Below are 22,462 nucleotides of genomic sequence, written 5' to 3'. Positions count from 1 at the left end.
CTACTAAGGGCACTCCTTTATTCTAAACATTCTGTGTTTTTCCTTTTTCTTTCATAGGAAGGTTAAAATACTTGGCCTGATTTTCTAAGTCATTTATAATCTTTCAAACCTGGCTTTTCCTACCGTTCATCAGCATTAACCATCCCAAACAGAAAGATTCTATGCCTCAGAACCACATCAAACTTCTGTCTCTGCCCCTTGAGTCAGGGATACTCACTCAGGCATCTGGGTCCACGCAAGGCCCGACTCTTAGTTCCATCTGTCCTAACTGTCCCTTTTGATCTCCCCTTCTTAAACCACTATAGCATTTACACGTGGCAACGTGTAATTTTTTCCTAATTCTCTACTGACTCATATAAATGATTTTCTGATTTACATTAATTTGTCTCCTAAATTGAAATCTCCTTGATAGCAAAGCCCACATTTTCTGATCTTCTTAGTATCTCGTGTTGTCTTATCAAGTGCCACTAAATGGGAGTCGTTTTACCTCTAAGTAGTTCTGAATAGCTAAAATTACTGAAAAGGGGCCCAATAAAGAGACAGCTACTAAATTAAGTCCTCAGTTTTAGAGATCATTAAATAAAATTAAGAACTAATCAGATGATTTTTGAATTCCCTTCAGTTCTTCGAGTCTCTGATTAGTAACTGAAGATTGGGATTGTGGACAGCTATGAAGCCCTTGTCAAGAATCTAGACGGGTATTTGTTTTAGAAAATATGGAAAGCATCCATTTATATGGAATTTATTCATTGTATGGAATAATTCATTTAGAAAACAGTTCTTGAATACCAGCTACATATCAGGGACTGTCAGGTTCTAGCATATTCAGCAATGTAGGATTGTCCCTGTGTGTAAAGAGTTTACAGTCTACTAGGGAATTGCCAAGTGGAAAAAGTGAAATTATCCACTTTTTTTAAAATACAAATTTATTTATTTTAATTGGAGGCTAATTACTTTACAGTATTGTATTGGTTCTGCCATACATCGACATGAATCCGCCATGGGTATACACGTGTCCCCCATCCTGAACCCCCCTCCCACCTCTCTCCCTGTACCATCCCTCTGGGTCATCCCAGTGCACCAGCCCCAAGCATCCTGTATCATGCATCGAACCTGGACTATTATACATGTTTCAATGCCATTCTCCCAAATCATCCCACTCTCTCCCTCTCCCACAGAGTCCAAAAGACTGTTCTACACATCTGTGTCTCTTTTGCTGTCTCGCATACAGGGTTATCGTTACCATCTTCCTAAAATTCCATATATATGCGTTAGTATACTGTATTGGTGTTTTTCTTTCTCTCTTATGTCACTCTGTATAATAGGCACCAGTTTCATCCACCTCATTAAAACTCAACTTTTATTTATTCATCTATTTATGGCTGCACTGGGTATTCATCATTGTGAATGGGCTTTCTCTAGTTGCGACAGGCAGAGGCTCCTCACTAGTTGCAGTGCTCGGGCCTCTCACTGCAGTAGCTTCTCTCGTTGCGGAGTCTAGGCTCTAGGGCGCTCAGGCTTCAGTAGTCTCAGCCTGTGGGCTCAGTAGTGTGGCATGAGGGCTTAGTTGCTCCAAGGCATGTAGAGTCTTCCCAAACCAGGATCAAATGTGTGTCCCATGCATTGGCAGGCAGATTCTTAACCCTGGACCACCAGGGAAGCCTGATCCAGCTCTTTGTGACAGAGACAACTAGGTGGCAGCTGTTTTTGTCCTTGCTTCTTTTTAGAGTTCAAAGGAATAAAACTACCAAAGAGACATTGTTTCCTATGACAAGGACCAATCTACATTTTATGCTCATTTATTTGCTCTTTTATTGCAACTTTATTGCAGTAATTTTTAGGTGAAATTGATCATAATGTGTGAGTTTTCTGATTATGGTTCATGATAGATAACTAGAACAAATTTACTTTCTTTTTGTGGACAGTACTGCTATGACACTATTTTCCTTAAAGTTAGGCCTTTTTTTTTTAGGGAATTGGTATCCTCAAGATTATGAATAGTATTAGCAATTTTTGTAATGTTTAATAATAGCTAACATTGAGTTATGCTAAGCACTTTATTAATTCATTCAGTGCTCATAGCATCTGCTCAAGGTAGATGCTATTATATTCATTTTACAAATGGAGAGGCTGATGCACAGAGTAGTTAGATAACTTGTTCAAAATCAAATAATAAGTGGGATGGAGATTTTTTGTTTGCTTGTTCCTTTTTTGGGGGATGGGGTTGCGCTGGGTCTTCGTTGTGGTGCATGGACTTCTCTCCCTGTGGTGTGCTGGCTCTAGAGTGTGCAGGACCACTAGGTGAAGCATGCAGGCTTAGTTGCAGGATGTGGGATCTTACTTCACTGACCAGGGATCGAACCTGGGTCCCCTGAACTGGAAGCATGGAGTCTTATCCACTGGACCACCAGGGAAGTTCCCAGATTTAAACCCAGGTTCCAACACTCTTAAATTGCTGTAAAGTATAACCAGAGGCTTTCAGGGACATCTCAAGGTATACTGTTATCATATTTGATTCTCATAAGAATATAATAGAATTGGCAAAACATACGCTAACTTTATTTTATGGATGAGGAAACTAAGCCTCAGAGAAGTTGTTCTGTGCTCTGTCAGTGCTCATCCAGGACCTTTTATTGGGATAATCCCTCATTCTTTATGTGAGTTCAGTTTTGATTATCCAGTGAATTAGAGCAGAAATGTTATATGAAATAAATCAGAATCATCTAAAGCCTTACCAGTCCATGCTTTTCTTTACATACTGCTTCCCAAACCTGCTGAGAACTGCCTCTCTTCTGTTGGAAATACTGAAGAGCACTATTGGCTAACAAATGTGAAAGGAGATAAAATGCATTTTTAGAAGTTCAAGAAAAGGATGTAAGATTAATTGCTAGATTCATCTTTCTCCAGTTAATCCAGAGTCAGCTTTCACATATTCTCCTCTTTGCATTGGTATTTTGCCTCTGCTAGATATATGTGTTTCCCTCCTACATACTTTAAATGCTTATATATATTTGTGTATATGTATATAATTTTTGTTCAAAACATTATACATAAAACATACATGTGTTATATATATACACACACACACACAATGACTTCAGAAGTCATTAGGATAAATCAGAAATTTATGAGTGGTGATATTTTAATACAGAATTTTAAATGCAAAGCTTTTATAAATGCAAGGTTTTTCAATTATTCATTCAAAAGAATATAGTATTCCCTCTCCCTTCTAGCTTTCAGATAGGAGGAAGACTTGTTTATTTCACATATTAAATACTTTAACTATTTAGATTATGTTCAGATTAGGTAAAACAAAATTAAGATTTTACTTGATATTAAGGAATTACTGGGAAGTTTTTAGGTGTGATAGTGGTATTTTAATTACATTAAGAAGAAAAGAATCCTTCTCTCTTAAAAATAACATACTAGAATATTTACATATGAAATTATGCCTGAGATTTTCTTCAAAAAATAATGTGAAAAAGACAAATGGGTGAAGGTAAAGAAAAAACAAAATTGCATGGGTTGAAATTGTTGGGTGATGAGGATTCAATATACTGTTGTGTCTAAAACTTAATAAAAAGTTTTAAAACTATATATATTTCCTCTTCAATTAAAAAAAAAAATTAGGGACTTCCCTAGTGGTCCATTAGTTGAGAGTCTGCCTACCAATGCAGGGGACATGGTTCGATCCCTGGTCCCTGAAGATCCCACATGCCATGGAGAGACTAAGCCTGCGTGCCACAACTGCTAAAGCCAAATGCCTAGAACCTGGACACCACAACGAAGAGCAGCCACTGCTCGCCACAACTAGAAAAAGCCTGCACGCAGCAGTGAAGACCCGGCACAGCCATAAGTAAATCAGTGAGATTTAAAAGTTAAATCAGAAAAGGAAAGCATTTATTTTTCAATAATGTAAAGGCTTAGTTATCTAAGTAGCAACAGCAGAGGTTTAATGCTTTTACGGTAATTGCTTTTTTTGAATGTCTTAAGTAATTCTCTTTCACAATGCAAGAAATGTAGCTTAGTAGGGAGATACTTGATAAATTAAGAGCGATTACAGTGAACTAGCGAAATCATTAGGAATATGTATTCCCCTTCTGTTTGTTTTGTCTGTTTTTTGTTCAGTTTTATCTTTCTGTTCAGAAGGCAAAATCAGAAATCAGGTCTTGTACTTCTTTCTCTGTGGCACCTGTCATTGTATTTGGTAGACAATAGCCAGTTGGTAAATACTGGATATCAAATTGTGAAGAGGTTATAGGAAGGAATAACTAAGTTAGTAAATTTATATCTCAGCCTAGTTTCCCAGTTCTTTTGCTAATTTTCTCTGAGGTCACTTAAATTTTGATCAGTCTTTAGAATAAAGAAAATATGTTGATGTGGTACTAAAATATTTTGGGATAAAAAGGAATACTGTCACCTACAAGTTATATACATTTTTATAAAGCTAGTTACTACTGGGTTAAATTTTGGTATTAATGATAATGCAAAAAATACAATTTATAATGTGCTTGCCATAGTGTATTCTGTACTGTCAGATATAATAGCTATTAGCCATGTCATGTGGCTATTTAAATTTTAATTAATTGAAAGCATTTAAAATGAAAAATTCAGTTCCTCAGTCACACTAGCATATTACACATGCTCAATAGCCACGTGTGTTTGATGACAACTATATTCGATGGTGCAGATTATCAAATAGTTCCATCATCACAGAAAGTTCTATTGGACCAACACTGCCAAAGTACCTACCTGGTTGTCTAGATTCTGATTGCAAATTAGAGTCCAAATGGATGGTAAGAGGGGGCTTAGATTCTCCTATCACTGTAAATTAAAAATTTAGCAGGAGGTTAATAAGCGTGAGGTTTTTCAGCCAGAAACTAACTCATTTGTCCTGTTCTTTTATGGTAATAGAGTAGAGTGGCCTCAGTGTTCTAAGATTCCTATCTTAAAATCTTTACTTTTGGGTAGTAATTAATTCACTGTTTGGATCTCTGCTAAAAATCATTTAGCGTAGAGACAGAAGTAAAAAACGATTTGATGTCTTTTACTGTATATACTTACATAGTTTCACTTGCTTGTTGTCCTCACCTGGTACAGGTAGAAGAGTCAGCAATGATGGGAGTAAGTGGCTATGTGGAGTATCTCCGAGAGCAGGAAGTATCTGAGCGGTGGTTCCGGTACAACCCCCGTCTCACCTGCATCTACTGTGCCAAATCTTTCAACCAGAAGGGGAGCCTGGACCGCCATATGCGCCTGCACATGGGGATCACACCGTTTGTCTGCCGCATGTGTGGCAAGAAATATACCCGGAAAGATCAGCTGGAATACCACATCCGCAAACACACAGGCAACAAGCCTTTTCACTGTCATGTTTGTGGCAAAAGTTTCCCCTTTCAGGCCATCTTGAATCAGCACTTTCGCAAAAACCACCCTGGCTGTATACCCCTGGAGGGGCCTCATAGCATCTCCCCTGAAACGACTGTCACATCTCGGGGACAAGCCGAGGAAGAATCACCTTCACAAGAAGAGACAGTTGCTTCTGGGGAAACTGCCCAGGGCTCTGTGTCCACTACTGGACCAGATTGAAACAGTGAGGGGAAGAGGGCAGACCCTCTTCCCCTTTGGGCCATAAGTAACCAGCATCAGGGCCATGGACTGGTACTTAGATTCATGAAATGCCACATCACCAGATCAGAAGATGCTCCCGAGATGTTGCCAAACTAGAGCATCAGCAACATACACAAAAGCACTAGAGGCTCTTCCCCTCTTTCTTCCCACCTCACACTTGGAAAATAATCAAGCAAATCAACTTTGTAATTCAGGGATCAACAGCCTTGGTTTGTTAACTTTATAAAAGTTTTTTTAACTAAACAGTGACAGATGATCATTTCTCTACCAGTCATGTTTGAACACTGTACTTTGGTCCATATCACCCCAGTGGCTGTCATTGCCCAGGTGTAAAACACAAAGCAGGAGCCTCGGTCATCTGAACCAGCCAGCCACGAAAGAGAAGGAAGTCATCATGATGGTGATGATAAGGGGGAGCTTCTCTTCTTCCTTCCCTGCCAGAACTTGCAGTTTCATATTTCAAGGAAAAAAAAAGAATCCTGGTAGTTCTTTTTGTTTTGAAAGATTAGACTTAATCTTTGCCCAGGCAGGGCACCGGATACTTTGCCTGATTGTTTCACGTAATTGGCCATCTTGGAGCAGTATTCTAATGGGCAGCAGCATCTGAAGCACTTTAGGCACCTGGAAATGAAATGAGCAGCCAAGTGTTTACAATAGGTATTCCTGCATTTGGGGGCTTGAGTGTTGTGTCGAGCAAGAGGGGAGCACGGGAAGGAAGTGTTTTTGTGTCGCAGTTACCGAATATCGAGTAACACAGAGCCAGCTGTACTGCAACTTCCTGATCAGTGTTTGTAAGCCATAATGCTTGCATATCTTCGGGTGTTAAGAAATGGCTCTAGTCCAGATGGATAAACGTGTAAGGCTGACTACCAAAGTTTCATCTAGTCTCTTCGGCTCCTAGTTTCACATAACAGCAATATTATACATCAAAAATGTCACTTTACAGTGAAATGAGCCTGGATTCTATTTTTAAATTCACAGGTCTCCATATTTGATAACTTTTATATGACATTTTAAACATTTTTTCTGCAATATTGTGGTTGTAGAAATTCAACACTATGGTTCTTACTGCAACCACAATTCCATTTCCTCCTGCATATGTGATAGTTTATATTTTCAGTCCAATAGAAGAACCTCACTAATCCATGTCTTGCGTCTGCAAACCTAGTAATTCATAAACCAACCATTAGCAAATTGCTGGTGACTCCAAGAGCTTTGCTTTTTAATAATACACTACAGGGCATTTACCAGAAAACATCATGCACAATCATGTTGCAATAAATTGATCAAGGGGATCAATTTTGATCAGGTTTGGTTACTTAATCATTCCTAAGATTTTTGAAACTTCAAGGGACCTTTTTGGTAATTCTGGGTATTTCTGAGATTCTTAATCCAGCACCAAGAGTCAGAAAGAATTTACCAAATGTAGAGCTTCAGATGCCCTGTCTTGCATGCAGAGAATGAAGGAGGATCATTAAGGGATGCAGGCAAGTAGATGCTTACAAGTTACAATGCAAATAGAAAGAAAACTCTCTGGCTTCTCATAATTGATCACTGATCTTTTAGAGAGTATTTAAATACGTAGTGGTGTAAGAAATTGTTTTGGTACAGGGGCATAGATGATTGTAAAAGAGATTTGGGAGAGAGTTTGATCATGCCTGCACTGGTGGTGAGCCATTCATGAGAACATTAGTGGTGTGCCCCCTTCCTGGGAATGCTTTGGTTATGTGGAAAAGTGGGTAGGAAAGAATGGCCTTGCTTTGATGATCGGAAGTTAGAATGTAGAGGGTAACTTTTAAGCAATCTGAGACCTGTATATATACATACATCTGTGCCCTATCACTAGTGAATGGTTATTTTTCTTTCTGGAAAAACAGAATGCGTCTTGTAACAGGAATGTAATAAGGCTACTACCATTTGATGAGCGCCTACCCTTAAAAGTCATGTTAAAGCCATGTTTGTCTTCAGAAAACAGACTCTGGCATTCTCTTTAGTTGCGCAACAGCATGATAGGGTGAAAACTGCCGCCGCGGGCCATCTTAGGGAGCAACTGTGCTCTGTGGCATAGAAAAAGTGGAGCTGAAATTAGACTGAAATCTTTAAAGAAGCATTTTAGCTGGCAGTCAAGGTTTTCAGTGGACAGATTCTGCCGTTACTAAATAGGCCAGAGGTGCGAGGTACAGAGTATGCTGCTTTAGAAGGACTGTTGAAGCCTACCAAAAATATATACGTCCATCTTACTTTTGAGAAGTATGCTGGGAAGTTCTGTATTGCTTTGTTAGTTTTTTAGATGTTATATGAGAAAATACAGCTTTTAAAACTATTACCAAATTGTAAAAGTGAGGTGCAGTCATTTCTGTGAAGAGGAACTTCAGCATTTGTCAGTGCTCCATCCGGGGTGAGCAACAGACATTTTAAGTGAACTAGGAACTGTTTGATAGACGTGGAAATGCTGTGAGGGTTTGATGGGTTCCCCCCTCCCTTTTTATTCACTGCTAACAGGTTTTTGCTGTATCTATACTGTGAATAGAGTGCTTTTCGGTCATCTAGGACCACTGCAGCACAATCATATTTGCTGGTTCTCGCCTCTTAATTGGCCTAGTGCAGAGCCATGAAATTCATGAAAATTCAAACCAGCCTAACTTTTAAACACATAAGTTTCTGAAAACAATTTCTTCATTTTAGTTAGAAGAGAGATTATTATTCTAAATAACTATCCAAGATTCTTATCCAGATTCACTGTGACATTGTCTTAGTTCTTAGCTAACATCCTTGTAGGGACATAGGAGTTAGTAGTGTTCTATCTACATTAATGAAAAGCTCTATAGGTATGTGCACAGAGGATACCTCTCTTAAGGATGTACTACATGGACTTTTAGCTAACGCTGAAACTCATTACCAAATTTTAGCTTGCACGTGTCACCTTGTGAAGGGAACAGCATTAGCAGTGAGAGCTAAATCATCATTAAATACTCTAATGCCGTGAAATAGCTAACACTGGGACTGTTTTCATTTGTTGAGTGGCCCTTAATTGCAAAGGAGCTACCTAATATTCTTAGCAAAAGAAGAGAGATGACATTAATCTACTTTCATTCTAAAAGGTACCTTTTATTTCTCTCTCAGAATTCTGATACCAGTTTAAAATATGGCATTGGCATGAACAGTAATACTGTACTTTAGGCAGAAGGCTCTTTCTAATGACTTGTCCTCTCTTTACTCAGAACCGTATTTACCTCTGAACAGAGTTGAGTTTTCTGTGAGTTGCAAACTACCCCCTAGTTATTCATTATACCAGAGGGTCAAAGCTAGTCTTGGATATGTAAGCATAAATTAGTTCCTGAAGGATAAAGATTGGTAAATAAGGGAGATAGCAGTTAAGGGAAGTTTTGGGGGGGTTTTTTTTAGTGTTTCCAATTCCCTCTATATCAGTGAAACAGGGTTTTCCAAAGATGGCATGACAATAGAAATAAACCATTTTCCTACTAACTTCATAGTTGAAATCTGACCTTGGTTGGAAGTGGTTTGATACAAGAGTGAAATAGCGAACTTCATCTTTAATAGCTGAATAGTCTTTGGTCAGGAAATAACTTTCAAAAGTTTTAACTGTTTCTTAACATTAATTTTATTTTAACTGGTAAAAACAACATTTTGTTTGACTAAAAGATCTAATTTAAAGAAATGAAAGCAATGAGCAATAGAAAGGAAATTAAATTTGAACAAAGATAAAAAGTTGTAGTCATAGTGGAAAGGCGTTTAATCAGGGAGGAGTTGGAATCTTGGAAGTTTTTATTTTTTCAGCTGTAACCGGCATCTGGATTTTTGTTTTGTTTTGTTTTTTCTCTTCCTCAGATGTTCTCCTTATCTGTATATTCATTCATTCAGTATTTTGGTTGCTGAGATTTAGAAAAAGAATAAGTAGCAATTAAGCCAGATAAATCCCTCCATTTGAGAGGATGCCCTAAGGGGGCAAAATATATCTCTAGGATTTAGGAATTAGATCAAGATTTCAGCAAACCACAGTGCCCAAGCCAAATCCTGAGGTCACCTTTATGTATAAAGAATGTGGTAGTGGAAGAGAGCCACCCCTATCCATTGAGGTGTTACGGCTACTTTGTACAGTCCTGGCAAAGCTGACAGAGACCACAGGGCCTGCTGTCTGGCTCTTGACAGAAAAGGTCGCCACGTCCAGAATTATTAATAGATTTAAAGAATTATGCCATCCCCCTCAATTTGTCGCTCTTGTCATTTTGCCTTTATAACAGGTTGGTTGAGGTTTTAAGTTTGTACTGCCGTGTGTGCATCGGTTTCTTGAAAGAAGTTGCCATCTTTTTCTAGATGCTTGTCTCATTTGTGCTCCTTCTTGAATCCCATTGCTTTAAAGCATTTCGAGCAGGCCTTATGATTTGTCCTTTCCTTTAAGGTAGATTAAGTTGAGGATGGTAATTACAGATTTAAGAAAGTAATTTTTAAAAATAACTCCCATGCATAATAATGTAAAGTTAAATGAATATCATGTTTAGAGAAAATACTGGGGAAGAGAAGTAATGTTTTTATAAGTAAATTTTGCCATTTCTCTAAGTTAACAGATGATGATGGCAAGAATGGATTTATTCTCTCTAGTATTAAAATTAATTTCTCTTAAGAATAAGTGGTTTGATTCCTATCCAAAATCTGTTTTTCTAGATTAGAAACTATCCATTTCTTCACTATAAATCTTCATTTTAATTTACTCAAGTAAACTCACTCTGTTCTATGTGGTGTAGTAAAAAGCCAAAATCTTCCTTTTTTAAAAAAAGAAAAGAATATTTTAAAACTTAAATATCTGAAGATTGAAAGTTCTTTTTAGAACTGTCGTCCAATTTGTTATTGTTTATAATTCTCAATATATATTGGGACATTATATATTTGCTTTGTGAATGTTCATTCTTACTGTTCAATTAGTTTATTTATGCTAGATGTGGAAAAGTAAATGGAAAATGTTAGGATGATAATAAACATAATTCCTTGCAAGAGGAAAATATAATGGCTCCCCATTTGTAAACAGTGCATGGACTTCTGAGTTAAATTTATCTGGGCAGAGTGTTCTAGGCCATGCTCATACAATACAGTGAGTTTGATTCTTACTTTGTTGTGAGTTCTACCAACACATGCAAAGTTTGGATGAGTTACCTAGCCGCATATACGGCACCTCTTCACTATACATTTTATTCTTAAAGTTGCCTTTTTCTAAGTTGGAAATTAGGTTTTATATGTTATATCCTCAGTAATAATCTTCATCTAGAAGGTTCCAGTATATTTGCATAGGTCAGATCTGCTTTGTCTTGGAGCACTTATATTAATAATGAATTCTTGAGATTTTAGAGTAGTTTTTCTGGTTAATTTGGGATTCCAGTCAATTTAGGGTATAGGACTTTGAAAGAAATTGTATTTAGGTAGTCCAGTGAATCATTTGCATACACCTCCATTTGAGGGCTTGGTAACAGATGTCATTTAAATAAGAATCTGTTGAAAATAATGGAGTTTGCCGAGCATTATGACTTCTTTGATAACTATCAATCTTAATGTGGTTTTGCCTCCTTTGCTTTCTAGTGTCTTTCTGTTTTTCACTCTTCTTATTATAAAGTGGTGCTTTTCCTGGGACCAGTCTTTTTACTTTGCATTAAGTAATTTTTCTTGCTCAGGACAAACCAAAGTTGGATAGTTTCATACTTTCAAACCTGACTTAATTACATTCCACACCTGCAAGATATCTGTACAGACTATCTGGTTTTGTGTAGGCAGACTATCCTTCCCTTTGTGAAGAACAGCAGTGGCTTAGAAGGCAAGCATTGCCTGAAATATGCATTACGTTCACAGTGGGTACACATATAAATAAATTTCTTATCTTATACCTTCCCCATTATCTGTAACGTAATTAGGAAAGGTCCATTAGCTCAAATAGTGGAAGCTTTAAACACAAAGCTTAGTTACAAAGGCAGAGCAGTTAAGGGGGGAAAACCACTTTTCTAATGCTTGCTTTTTTTATGTCGACTCAGTAAGTCCTGTTAAGGAAACTAGAATTCACCACCCACTTAAGATATTTGTTCAGCATCTCATACAACCAACAGCACAATTTAATATACTGTGAATCTTAGAATCTGAATTTATCCATAATGCCGGAAGTCAAAGTATGTATCTCATGGGGAAATGTTTCCTACCCTGTGAAATCACTTACATGGTAGGTAGCAAAAGGAGAATCTGTTGTATTAAGTACATTTTTGTTCCATTAAGTAGTTTTTGGTACCAGACAGTGTGCTTGGGATTTGTATAGCAAAACTGATTTTATACATAGTTTAGATGTGGCTTCCTGTACTTGAGAGTCCTAAACCCACTTGGTTAGAGGCTGATATATGTATTTAAAAGCCATGAGGGTGAAAAAGAAGGGGACAGAATTAACCATACTAAGTGCTCTAGAGACATAACTGCAGTAAATTCTCAAAATAACTCTCTGAGGTAGTAACAGAAGTAGCTAAAAATCACTGACTTTGAGTGTTAACTATGTGTTAAGCACAGTTTAATGTTCCTCACATTAATTAACTCTGCTGCTCCTTAGACAAACCCATTAGAGTAGATGCTGTTACTATCCTCGCTTTAAAAAGAAACAGACAGAGAGGTTGACCTAGGCAGTCTTTCTCTAGACTTGACACTCTTTAATGGACTATGTTGCCTTTAACAGGTATAATTATACCATATTTTATAGATGAGGAAACTGTTGAGCCCAAGATTATACGATCGATAAATCGCAGAGCCAATACTTACCAATCTGATTCCAAAGCCCAGACTATCTCCAGTACATCATGTTAACTCTGTTTACTTTAACAGAGTTGAAGTAAACTAGAATATACCATAGCCAGTAACAGCACTGGTTTTAGTGAACTTTAAATTCAGGAATAAGTGATCGGAAGGTTTCTCCAAGAGATAATGCAGTTGATTTCGAGCAGATATTGCATGGTGAACATTTTTTGGGGATATTGCCCACCAATTTAGAGGAGTCACCCATTTGGTGGTTCTAATTGTGAACAACTGCTTGAGTTACTACTACCAAGGCAGAAATTGAAAGATCGCATTCCAGTTACCTGTTGCCATGTAACGAACTCTCTAAACCTCAGTGACTTAAAACAGCAACTACTTCATACATTTCGTGATGTTGTGAATCAGAAATTCAGGAAAGGCTTGTCTGGGCAGTTTCATGTTCCCTGTGGTGATGATTCAGGTCATCTGATAGTATTCAGCAGGTGATTGGACTGGTCAGGGTGTCCAAGGTGAGCTCACGGTCCTGACACCTTGGTTGACCAGAAAACTTGGCCCAGCAGGCCTTGTCCGCATCTCTGGAGCCTCGGGGACCCTCCATCTGATCCCTCTGTCAGAGTAGTCAAATTTAGGAGATCGCAGCTCAGGCCTCCAAGTCCTCTTCAAGGCCAGGCCCAGAGCTTTCATAAGAGTCATCACCACACATTATTGGTCAAAGAAGTCACTGGTCAGCCCAGATTCGAAGGGAGAGGAGATACCTTACCACTTGATGGAAGATGTGTCAAGAATCTGAGACCATCTTTACAGGCAGCAGTATGTGTTCTGGATTTGTCTTAACTCGTGTGTTCATTTAGGTCAGTTGTTTGTGCTGTAAGAAACCATTTCTTCTACTTACCATGAGTTAGAAGAAGCTAGAAGGAGAATGAAACAAATACCTGGAACAGATTTCATTAGCTTCCCACCCCCAAGTTTCACTTACAGCAAAGTTTCCATGTTTTCTTTTGTACAAGTTCCAAATTATTGCATTTGCCCTTTTTTTTTTTTTCTGTGAAGCAACAGTAATTATCCATGCTAAACCAGAAATAATCTATAGAGGGAGTAAAAACCTTGCTGTTACAGACCTTGATTTATTAGAGATGTCAGCTGTAGTTCATTTTCAAATAGGCATAAACTCCTGTGGTATGGAAAATTCATATAGCTGCTAAATCTGTTTCAACAGGAGTTTCTATTAAGTGGCTAGATGGATTATATTTTTGACATAATTGAAAATTTTGCCTGCATATACTACATATCTTTGTTCTGTGCTCAGTCTCTGTCATGTCCAACTCTTCGCAACAACCCTTTGGACTGTAGCCCACTGGGCTCCTCTGTCCATGGGATTCCCCAGACAAGAATACTGGAGTGGGTTGCCATTTCCTCCTCCAGGGGATCTTCCCAACCCAGGGATTGAACCCTCGTGTCCTGTGTCTCCTGCATTGGGAGGCAGATTCTTTACCACTGAGCCACTGGGGAAGCCCCCTACCTATCTTTACTGCCACCTCTGGCACAAATTTGTGCTGGAGAAGAGGTTCATTCCATTTATATTACCTTCCATTTTGGACACTGTTGCTCCATTTTATAGTTGTTAATCCTTTAAAAATTATCAGTTGCTACTGGCTTTTGTTGTCTGAAATGACATATCATTGAAGTGTTATGATTTGGGGTTAGATTTGTCAAGTTTAGGATGCTTTAACTCCTTCTGGCTTATAAAAGGACTTTTATTGCTTTCAGAAGAAATAAGGGCAAAGAATAAATTATATTGGAAAAATGATCATCCCCAAATCAACTTTCTAAGAGAAGAAAGGTTTGGTGTTATCTATCCATTCCATCTGCAGTGGTTTCTTAGAGAATTAGTCGTGAGGGCCTCTTGTTGGTCAGTCCCAATTAGATCATATAGTCGAAGGGATCTCTGTTCTTGGGTCAGGCCTCAGGAATTACAAATACAGGAAATAAAAAGGGTACTCGGGGCTGAAAACTTAATTTAGGACTCTAGAAAATCCTGGGACGGGAAAAAAGGACTTTGGCATTTGTGGTTGAATAACCAGGTATGGAATGTTTGAGTCATTTAGACATCCGGATTAATTAGATTTTATCATATAATGATTGGGGCAAATTTTGATGAATAAAAATCAGTGAGCCTTAACATTTTCTGCTCTGCTGTACCTCAAAGTCTGCCCATTGTGACAGAGAAAACCTTTGAAAATATATTCCCAGGGAATGAAAAATTGGTTCTAGGTACTTTTGCTCTAAGCATCTTCGCCGTAGACATCTCTGCTGCAGGCATTTTCACCTTAATTACCTAATTCACTGCAAGGCAATTTTCCCATAAAAGATAAAATAGTAAAAAATAAAAGAGGGATATTAAAGAGGACATAATGAAACATGATAAATGAATGACAGTTTTTTTAGAAAACTTGAAAGCAAATTACAAAATATTTGAATACATCTAAAATGTGTGTAGTTCATGGCAATCCTGCACGAATAACTTGATTTTCATATTTTGTGTGTTGTACCTAAGTACTTGTCTCCCAAGTCTTTCATTCTTAGTATTGAGTATTTTGATCATCTCCTCATCAGCATTGTGCATTTTCTTTTTCCTTAAACTACTTCTTTCATTGAGAGAGGTGTCAGTTTCCAAATAACCAGGATGCATATTCGTAGCCATGCTTTCTGTCGCATCTTGAAAGCCTCTGCACTATTGTTTGTTCTTGGCATCTGGTCATATGTCTGTTCATACTTTCCATAGTTGTACAGGAAATGTGGGTTCAGCTCTGCACCTGAGACTTTTGGCCTGTTTATCCTCCAGTGTAGTGTATTTCAAAATAAGACACCAACTCATGGGGCCAATCATCATCATCTGTCAGCTCAATAAAACCATCAGTAATGTCACTAACTGGGAGACATGCCTGTCAAAACCAAACTATCAAAGCAAAACTGTCACCCAGTTATTTTATCTTTTGTGGCAAAATTGTCTTATGGCCAGTTAGTCATGGTGCAAAAATGTTTGCAGCAAAGAAGCTCATAGCAAAAATACTGGTTACTTGAAAAATCTTTGATAATCTATGAAGATGCCTCTCGTTCGGTGTCTTATAGCCCTTTGGGCCCTCCTGTAGATTCTCTGACTCTTAAATTTGAAATCATCTGGTGGTTGCACAAAAACCAAGTACAGTTGACTCTTGAACAATGTGGGAGTTAGGATGCAGCCCTCTGCAAGTGGAAAATCCACCTATATCTTAATAGTTGGGCCTCTGTTTCTGAGGTTCCTCTGTATCTGGGGATTCAGCCAACTGCTGGAGGTTAGTAATGTAGCATTTACTATTGAAAAAAACGTGGGTATAAGTGGATCATGCAGTTCAAACCTATGTTGATCAAGGGTCAGCTGTACTGTGGTCTCAAATTGAAAAAGAGGACAAAGAAGAAAGGGAACCTGTAGATTGACAAAATACTTTTTTTTTTTTTCAAAATACTTATTTTTTCTTTTCAGCATCATAAGTCTAAACTATTAAAGCTAATAACAACTACCTGAGAAATTACTATGGTTTAGACTTCTGCATTTAGCACATCTTAAAGCAGATATTTTTGACATATTTGAAGATGATCTACTGAGTTTCCTGTAAATTAACAGAATCCTAACTCTAGTGGTTCTTAAAGAGCTATTGCAAAAACCGAATTACAACACAGGGAACAAAACTTAAAATGTGTTTCCTCTGGAAGCCAAAATGCTAAAGCAGGGGTCACTAAGAGTGTGGCTGAAATCCACTTCAAGAATGGCTATCAGTCAGATAGCAAAGATATGTAAAATTTATATGGTATTTGCTATTTTTACAAAAATGATTTTAAATCATGTAACTTGAGAAGTGAGCCTGTTTTCTTTTTGGAAAAGTGGGCCAATAAAAATAACACTAATATAATTCAATTGTATATGCATGTGCATTGAACACAGAGTGGTATACTAAAGATAGTTCATGCAAATAACTTTTGTGGGAAGTTTGGCTATTTTCTTAATATCTCGTTTTCATAAATGTATGTTTATAAATATATTTACTCATCCTCTATAACCTTGGTAGCTTTAGAAGCATTTTGTTAGCTGTATCATTGATTATAAAAATCAATTTCTTGGCATAGTAGGCTATGAGAGCTTTTAGTTGCTTTGTTTGTATTTTGGCTAAGAAAATTATTTCTTGCACTTTGTATTTATAAAGATGTTATAACACTTTGCACCCACTTAGTGCAGCTGTTCTTTAGCGACAAAAGATGTAGGCGTTAAAGTGAAATGTATGTTTAGAAGCCCGGCAAAAGGAGGGTTCTCAAAAGAACAAATTTGGCTTGCATCTACCAGAGAAAAGCTGGGGGTTAATAGAAAATTTAGGTTGAAAATATATGTTGGAATAGGTGTGCAGTCACTGCAAGTTGCAATATCATTATGAATTGCCCGCTATATGTATGTGATTGTATGTATGTGTGTGAGAAAAAAATGTCTGATGAAGGCAGATAAGTCAGTGTAGAAAATTCTACCTCCCATTAAAGACAGAATATTCCAAGTTTGCCCTGTAGCCCCTTACGCAGGAGGCTGGATTCCTCAGCCACTGTCCACCTCATTCTCTTTTGTACTCGCTTTAGCTCCTCTACCTCTGAGCACTTGGCTGAAGAAAGTGTAGCTTTCTGTAGCAAGCAAAGGAAAGCCAGACCCGAAATATAGAGGTTGCAGTATCTCATGTCTCTTTGTCATCTTCACATGTTAATGTTTGGTTTTGTTGCCCAAATCAGTGTCAGAACACTTGGGTTTAGTACTTTTATCCACTGGCCTCTGTTTGGCAAGAGTAGCCCTTGGAAGTGGAGTCTTTCTGCTGTTTTTAAAGATGCACTCAATTCCTTTTAATGATGTGAAAATTTTGTTTGAATCCTGAGCTTTTTTTATTTTTTAATTGCCATTTGCAGCCCATTTTGGGGACTGGAATATCAACCATATTTTCCTGATGTTGAGCCTTCTGCCAGTATCTTGACATGCAGTTTTGCATGACCTGGATTTTTGGATGACCTATTTTGCTTTTAGACACTCTGAAATTCTTCTCTTTATAATGCCAAGAATGTTATAATAGTTAGGATGGCCTATTGTGGGTGTCAGGAAATTCAGTTTCGGTAGTAAATGCCACTAGGCAGACCACCTAATCTTTAAATGCAGTTGGAGCACTCAGCTGATCTGCTGTTGGGGGCACCCTAGTCCACTGAGCCAAATCAGGTTACCTACCTTTTGAACATTTGTTACAGCTGAGAAAGGACTGTGGGCCTTTCAGAAATATCTCAGAATGCTTTCCACCTTTTCATTCAAATGCACTGGTTAGAATAGCTGGTTGTAATGTCCAAACAGGGACTTGCTGGTTAGGAGTGAAAACGAGAGAGGGATCCATTTGCAGACTTGGAGAGTTTTCACATCCGTGTTTTAGGTACTAACTGATAAGTGTTTACTTTTCCTGTTGACTGGATAGGGCAAGTGACAGTACTGCCAGTGTGAAATTCCAAATTCAGTAAGCAGTACTCATTGGTGACGACTGATGTATTGGGTTGGCCAGCCCAATAGTAACCTTCATCCGTGTAACAGTATGAATTCTGTAAGGAGATGAGATACTAAAATCATGTGAATCTCTTCACCACAGCTATTTTTTTTCTAACTATAGAATAATTGTCAGCCTATAAGCCATGCTACTAAGAACCTAGACTCAGGAATTAACTTCTGCTTAGGAAAATTCTTCCTTCTGGCTTATCTTTTGTTTGTGCCCGGAGTCTTGGCCTAGACCTGTCCCCAGCTGTTTTGCTACAAACACATACTTAAGGTGCAGTCTTACCTAAGTCAATAATACACTGTCAGCCATGCAGTCTGTTTTATAGCCAAAGTGATTTATTGAAATACAAAACAAAAAAAGTGAGAGATGCCTAGGTCATTTCTGGGAGGCACGTTGAATCAACCTGTGAATCTGGGAGGAAGCATAGAGTCTTACCTTCTGTCTGGCTTGGGTGAACAGGGACTTTAATGCTTTCTATTAAAATACTGCAGAGCTAGTTGACCTCGGCAGGTAGTTCTCAATTTTGGCTGCACATTAGAATCACCTGGGGCTTTTACAAAATGACTGCCGCCTAGGGCCCCCTCTGGACATGCACGTTTAATTGGCTGGCTGTGCAGCCTGGGCTTTAAGACCTGCTCAGGTGATTTTAATGGGCAGCCAAGGTTGAGAATCATTTTCTAGGTAGTCCTGAGGGGTCTGTGGCAGGATAACCTCTACCCGGTTGTCTTTTGTCAGAGGTACCTTTATTAGTATCACAGGCATGGCTTGGCGTTTAAAACTTAGCACGGGCCACGGCTCAGGTGGTAAAATGGACCATCCGTTTGTCCGCAGAGTCATTCAGCAGAGAGCTGTTGCCATGCACCCAGTTTCCTCTCTGTACCAAAGCCTGCACAAGTCAGCAAAAGACATTTTCTGAGTCTGCTCCCTAGAATCCTCTTTCCCTTTCATATGTGATTTAAGTGGAGATTTTTAAAACTCTGCTAGCTAAAATAGAGCACTTGAACTTATTAAAAGAGCCAGGCACCGCCCCCCCCCAAAAAAAAGAGCCAGGCCCAAGCCACCTAGGGTGATTTTTATTTGTAAAATAATCAGGTAGCATTGTTAAAGTTAATGAAATAGAAGGGTCCTTCCTGGTGTGATGGTGATGTAGTTGATTATTTGTCCCTTAGCCTGTCTTCTAAGTGGGATTTCAATGTACGGTGACTTTCACTTTTCCATGTTCCTTTGTGAATTAAATGCACTAGCTAAGGCGTAAATATTTCTGAGTTTTACATGAAATGTGAAATGAGTCCTTTTAGCAGCTTTGTTCCAGGATGTCAAAGACTTAACCCAGTAATTCCCAAACAAGTTTTCATATCGTCGATTCATTCACCCACCCAGGTGTAAAAAACCTGCCCATGGCAACCTCAGTGTGGTAATGGGGAGAGGAGGACTGTTTGATTAGCCTTTAAAGAGTGAGAGCCACCATTCAAACTAATAAACTACTAAGTGATTTCTAATTCATGAAAGAAATTTGTGTTCAAGAGCAAGTTCAAATGTGATGGTCTCATCTGAGAGACTGCTGGCACTGTGGAAACTTTGATTCCTATACTGCCTGCAAATAATCGATGATTTAAATTTCAAATAGGTGGTGTGTTTGAGAAGAAACAAGTGGGTGGAAGGAAAGATTGTTTAAGTGCAGAGGACTGAATTAGCATCAGACTCTGACATTTCATTAAAATAACATTTAGGCCTGACTTATTTGCTTAGCATGTATATGCTGCAATGTCAGAAATGCCTCCTATGCCTTAGAAGATCTGAGAAGGCTTCCTTACGTTGGGTGGAACAGAAAAGCAATAGTAGCCTTGGAGACTTGTCTGCATCCAGAGAGAAGCCCATTAGGGTTCTCATACTGAGAAACCTTGAGTACTGTGAAATGTTGAACTTTATGCAGATCACATCGCACTGGATTTTAAAGATTTAGGGGAAGGAGAGTAGAGGAGGAGAAGGGGAAGTAATTAATGGTAAAGTATATATATATGAACTTGTACTATATTTTACACAAGTAATGAAACAAATTCCCTATCAGGAATTCTCTGTCAGGACTAACCAGCCATATTCTTCTGTCCTACTGATTGGCTTGTGATTCCTCTTAAACCTCTAAGTAATCCTTTCTGAAAGAGCTAAACAGAAACTAGTCTGACTGCAGTTTCACCACCCTGCCCCATTCCCTTACTCACAACAAAAGAAAAACATACCCAAACTATAGGCAAAAAAAAAAAGTCTCAGTATGTTAACTTTTCATCCTTTATGGTCTGTGTTCACTGTTGTAGCCTATTGCATTGTTTTGCAATATAATGGCAGAACTTAAGTAGATCTGCCACATAAGTCAGGAACCATTGGCTTCTCCTTTAAGAAATCTTAACACCAGAACTCTCAATCTTTAGCTTGTCAGCACAAGTGAGTAAAGGGAGAAGTACGTTGAAAGAACACAGGGAATTCCCTGGCCGTCCAGGGGTTAGAACTTCGTGCTTTCACTGCTGAGGGCCGGGGTTCAATCCCTGGTTGAGGAACTAATAGGATCCTGCAAGCCACTTAGATTTCCTGGCTTCTCATAATTTCAGGTGGGACCCACTTATGCTCTGTGTCTGAGAAGAAAAGACAGAGGGTTCAAAGATAGAAAAGTCAATGTAGTCAAAATGTGGTTTCCTTCAGATGGACATAATCTCAAAGACATCTGTCCAGCTGTTCTCAATGGTGCTTACACGATGGGTGACAGCTGTCTCCCATCTTCCCGTCCCTGGCACTGTGCCTTCCCACTGGTCACTGTGAAAAGCAGATCACACTGGACTCAGAGGCCAGAATCCAGGACGATTTCCCCCTTCTCATCACTTCTTCATACAGCTAATAATGTAGCATATACTTCTCTTTGGAAAATTCTTGGGTTTGACCCCCCCAAGAAATAGTAAAGCATTTAAAGGAAAAGTAAGATTCTGGTGGTAGCTATCAAAGATGACAGGAACATTTTAGCTTCCCCTTAGATGATATTTATTGATAGCAAGGACCAACTATGCCTCCTCATCCTCAGTTTCTAAGGATAGCATAATATTTCTAAGCAACAAAGTTATCTAACATTTTTTTCACAACTTGTTAATCAAGGATTCATATTAAAACCGACAATCAGTTTCTAAAATGTTGTTATCCCTGAAAGGGAATGAGATAGAGTTTTTAACTAGAAGAACCTGTTTTTTTTTCCCTTTGAAAAAACTAACACTTGAGGTTTGTGTCTTTTGTCTGCAATGATCGCTCCATAAAGATGTCTCAGAACAGTCAGTGAGCCAAGGCTAGCGCTCTCATGCCCCTGAGGGTGCTGGACTGGGTTTGTACATCTTATTTCCTTAGAGAATATCTGTTTTTATTATGCCCTTAACTATAAATACCTATATATAGGAATAGGATTTTCACCCCACCCTCTTGTAATCATTATCACTTAAGTGTAAACCACACCTCCCCCTGTCCCCACTTTTACTGAAAAAAATGCACTTTAATTCCTAAGGAGAGTGGCTGTTCCTGACCCCTAAGCCAGATTACTTCAGGAGGAGAGTTGAGGAGGGAGAACCCTAGGCAGACCCTGTGAAATTAACCAAATTCCTTAATGTAAACACACAAGTCAACCATTTTTAAGCTGCCCCCACCCCCAGCCAGAGGGCAAAAGAAACAACCAAATGCAAAAGTTCAAAATGCCTACCTTAATTTGAGATGTTTCACTAGGGGATATACCCAATATTTTCTCAGCTACCAAATTATCAGAAACTTGAGGGTGATTTTGTGGGAGGCTGAGACTCTTTTTTTAAATGAAAAGGCCAAGTGAATCACACAGGCTATAAAATACGATCCTGATTTGTGAAGTATCAGATTTGTTCTCTCCCTTAATTTGACAGGTGTTCTCAAGTCTCTCCTCCTGTAGATTCTGTCCTTCCCCTGATGACAAGCCAATAGTTCTTGGTGGGGTTGCATGTCTCCTAGAGCCCCAGGAGCCCTGTTGTGTCGGGGAAGGGGGGAGGGTAGGAGGGTGGGCAGAGACGGGCTGGGGGAGGGAGATTCAGAGAAAGAGTGAAGATATATGGGTTTATATAAACATATTTAAAGCAGTTTAGCAAAAGCTTTCTCGTTGAACAGCTTTAAGAACAATGTGAATGAAATTTAGCAACTTGGTTAGTAATTTGAAAAGTCTATTAATGTATACTTGAAATTCTGTTTGTATAAAAATACATTTTCCTCTTTATTTTAACACTGTGTAAAAGAACATTATGCATGTGAGTGGTTTGAGAATTAAATGATTTAATATTCATATTTGCATTTCTGTCTCTTCTGTATAGATATTAATTCTTTTTAAATTTTTGGACTTTTTTTCAGTATAAAGGGATTATCTAGATTTCAAGCTCACCCTGCCCTCTCAAGAT

At 38.4% G+C, this 22,462-nt stretch overlaps 1 protein-coding gene across 4 annotated transcripts in view; it reads left to right on the top strand.

The window, feature by feature from the left end:
* Window positions 1-22,350, top strand: part of ZBTB37 (zinc finger and BTB domain containing 37) — a 28,591-nt gene extending 6,241 nt beyond the window's left edge. For 3 of the 4 annotated variants that reach the window (XM_070384908.1, XM_005890832.3, XM_070384907.1), the window contains exon 4: window positions 5,101-22,350. In XM_070384908.1, the coding sequence (XP_070241009.1) occupies window positions 5,101-5,589 (489 nt within the window). In that variant the 3' untranslated portion in view covers window positions 5,590-22,350. The remainder of the gene's footprint in view (window positions 1-5,100) is intronic. The other variant, XR_011467224.1, reaches the window with a different exon arrangement.
* Window positions 22,351-22,462: the final 112 nt, after the last annotated feature.

This window comes from Bos mutus, chromosome 16, assembly GCF_027580195.1.
Source record: "Bos mutus isolate GX-2022 chromosome 16, NWIPB_WYAK_1.1, whole genome shotgun sequence".
In the NCBI taxonomy this organism is placed as follows: domain Eukaryota; kingdom Metazoa; phylum Chordata; class Mammalia; order Artiodactyla; family Bovidae; genus Bos; species Bos mutus.
This window is presented reverse-complemented; position numbering and strand designations above follow the sequence as displayed.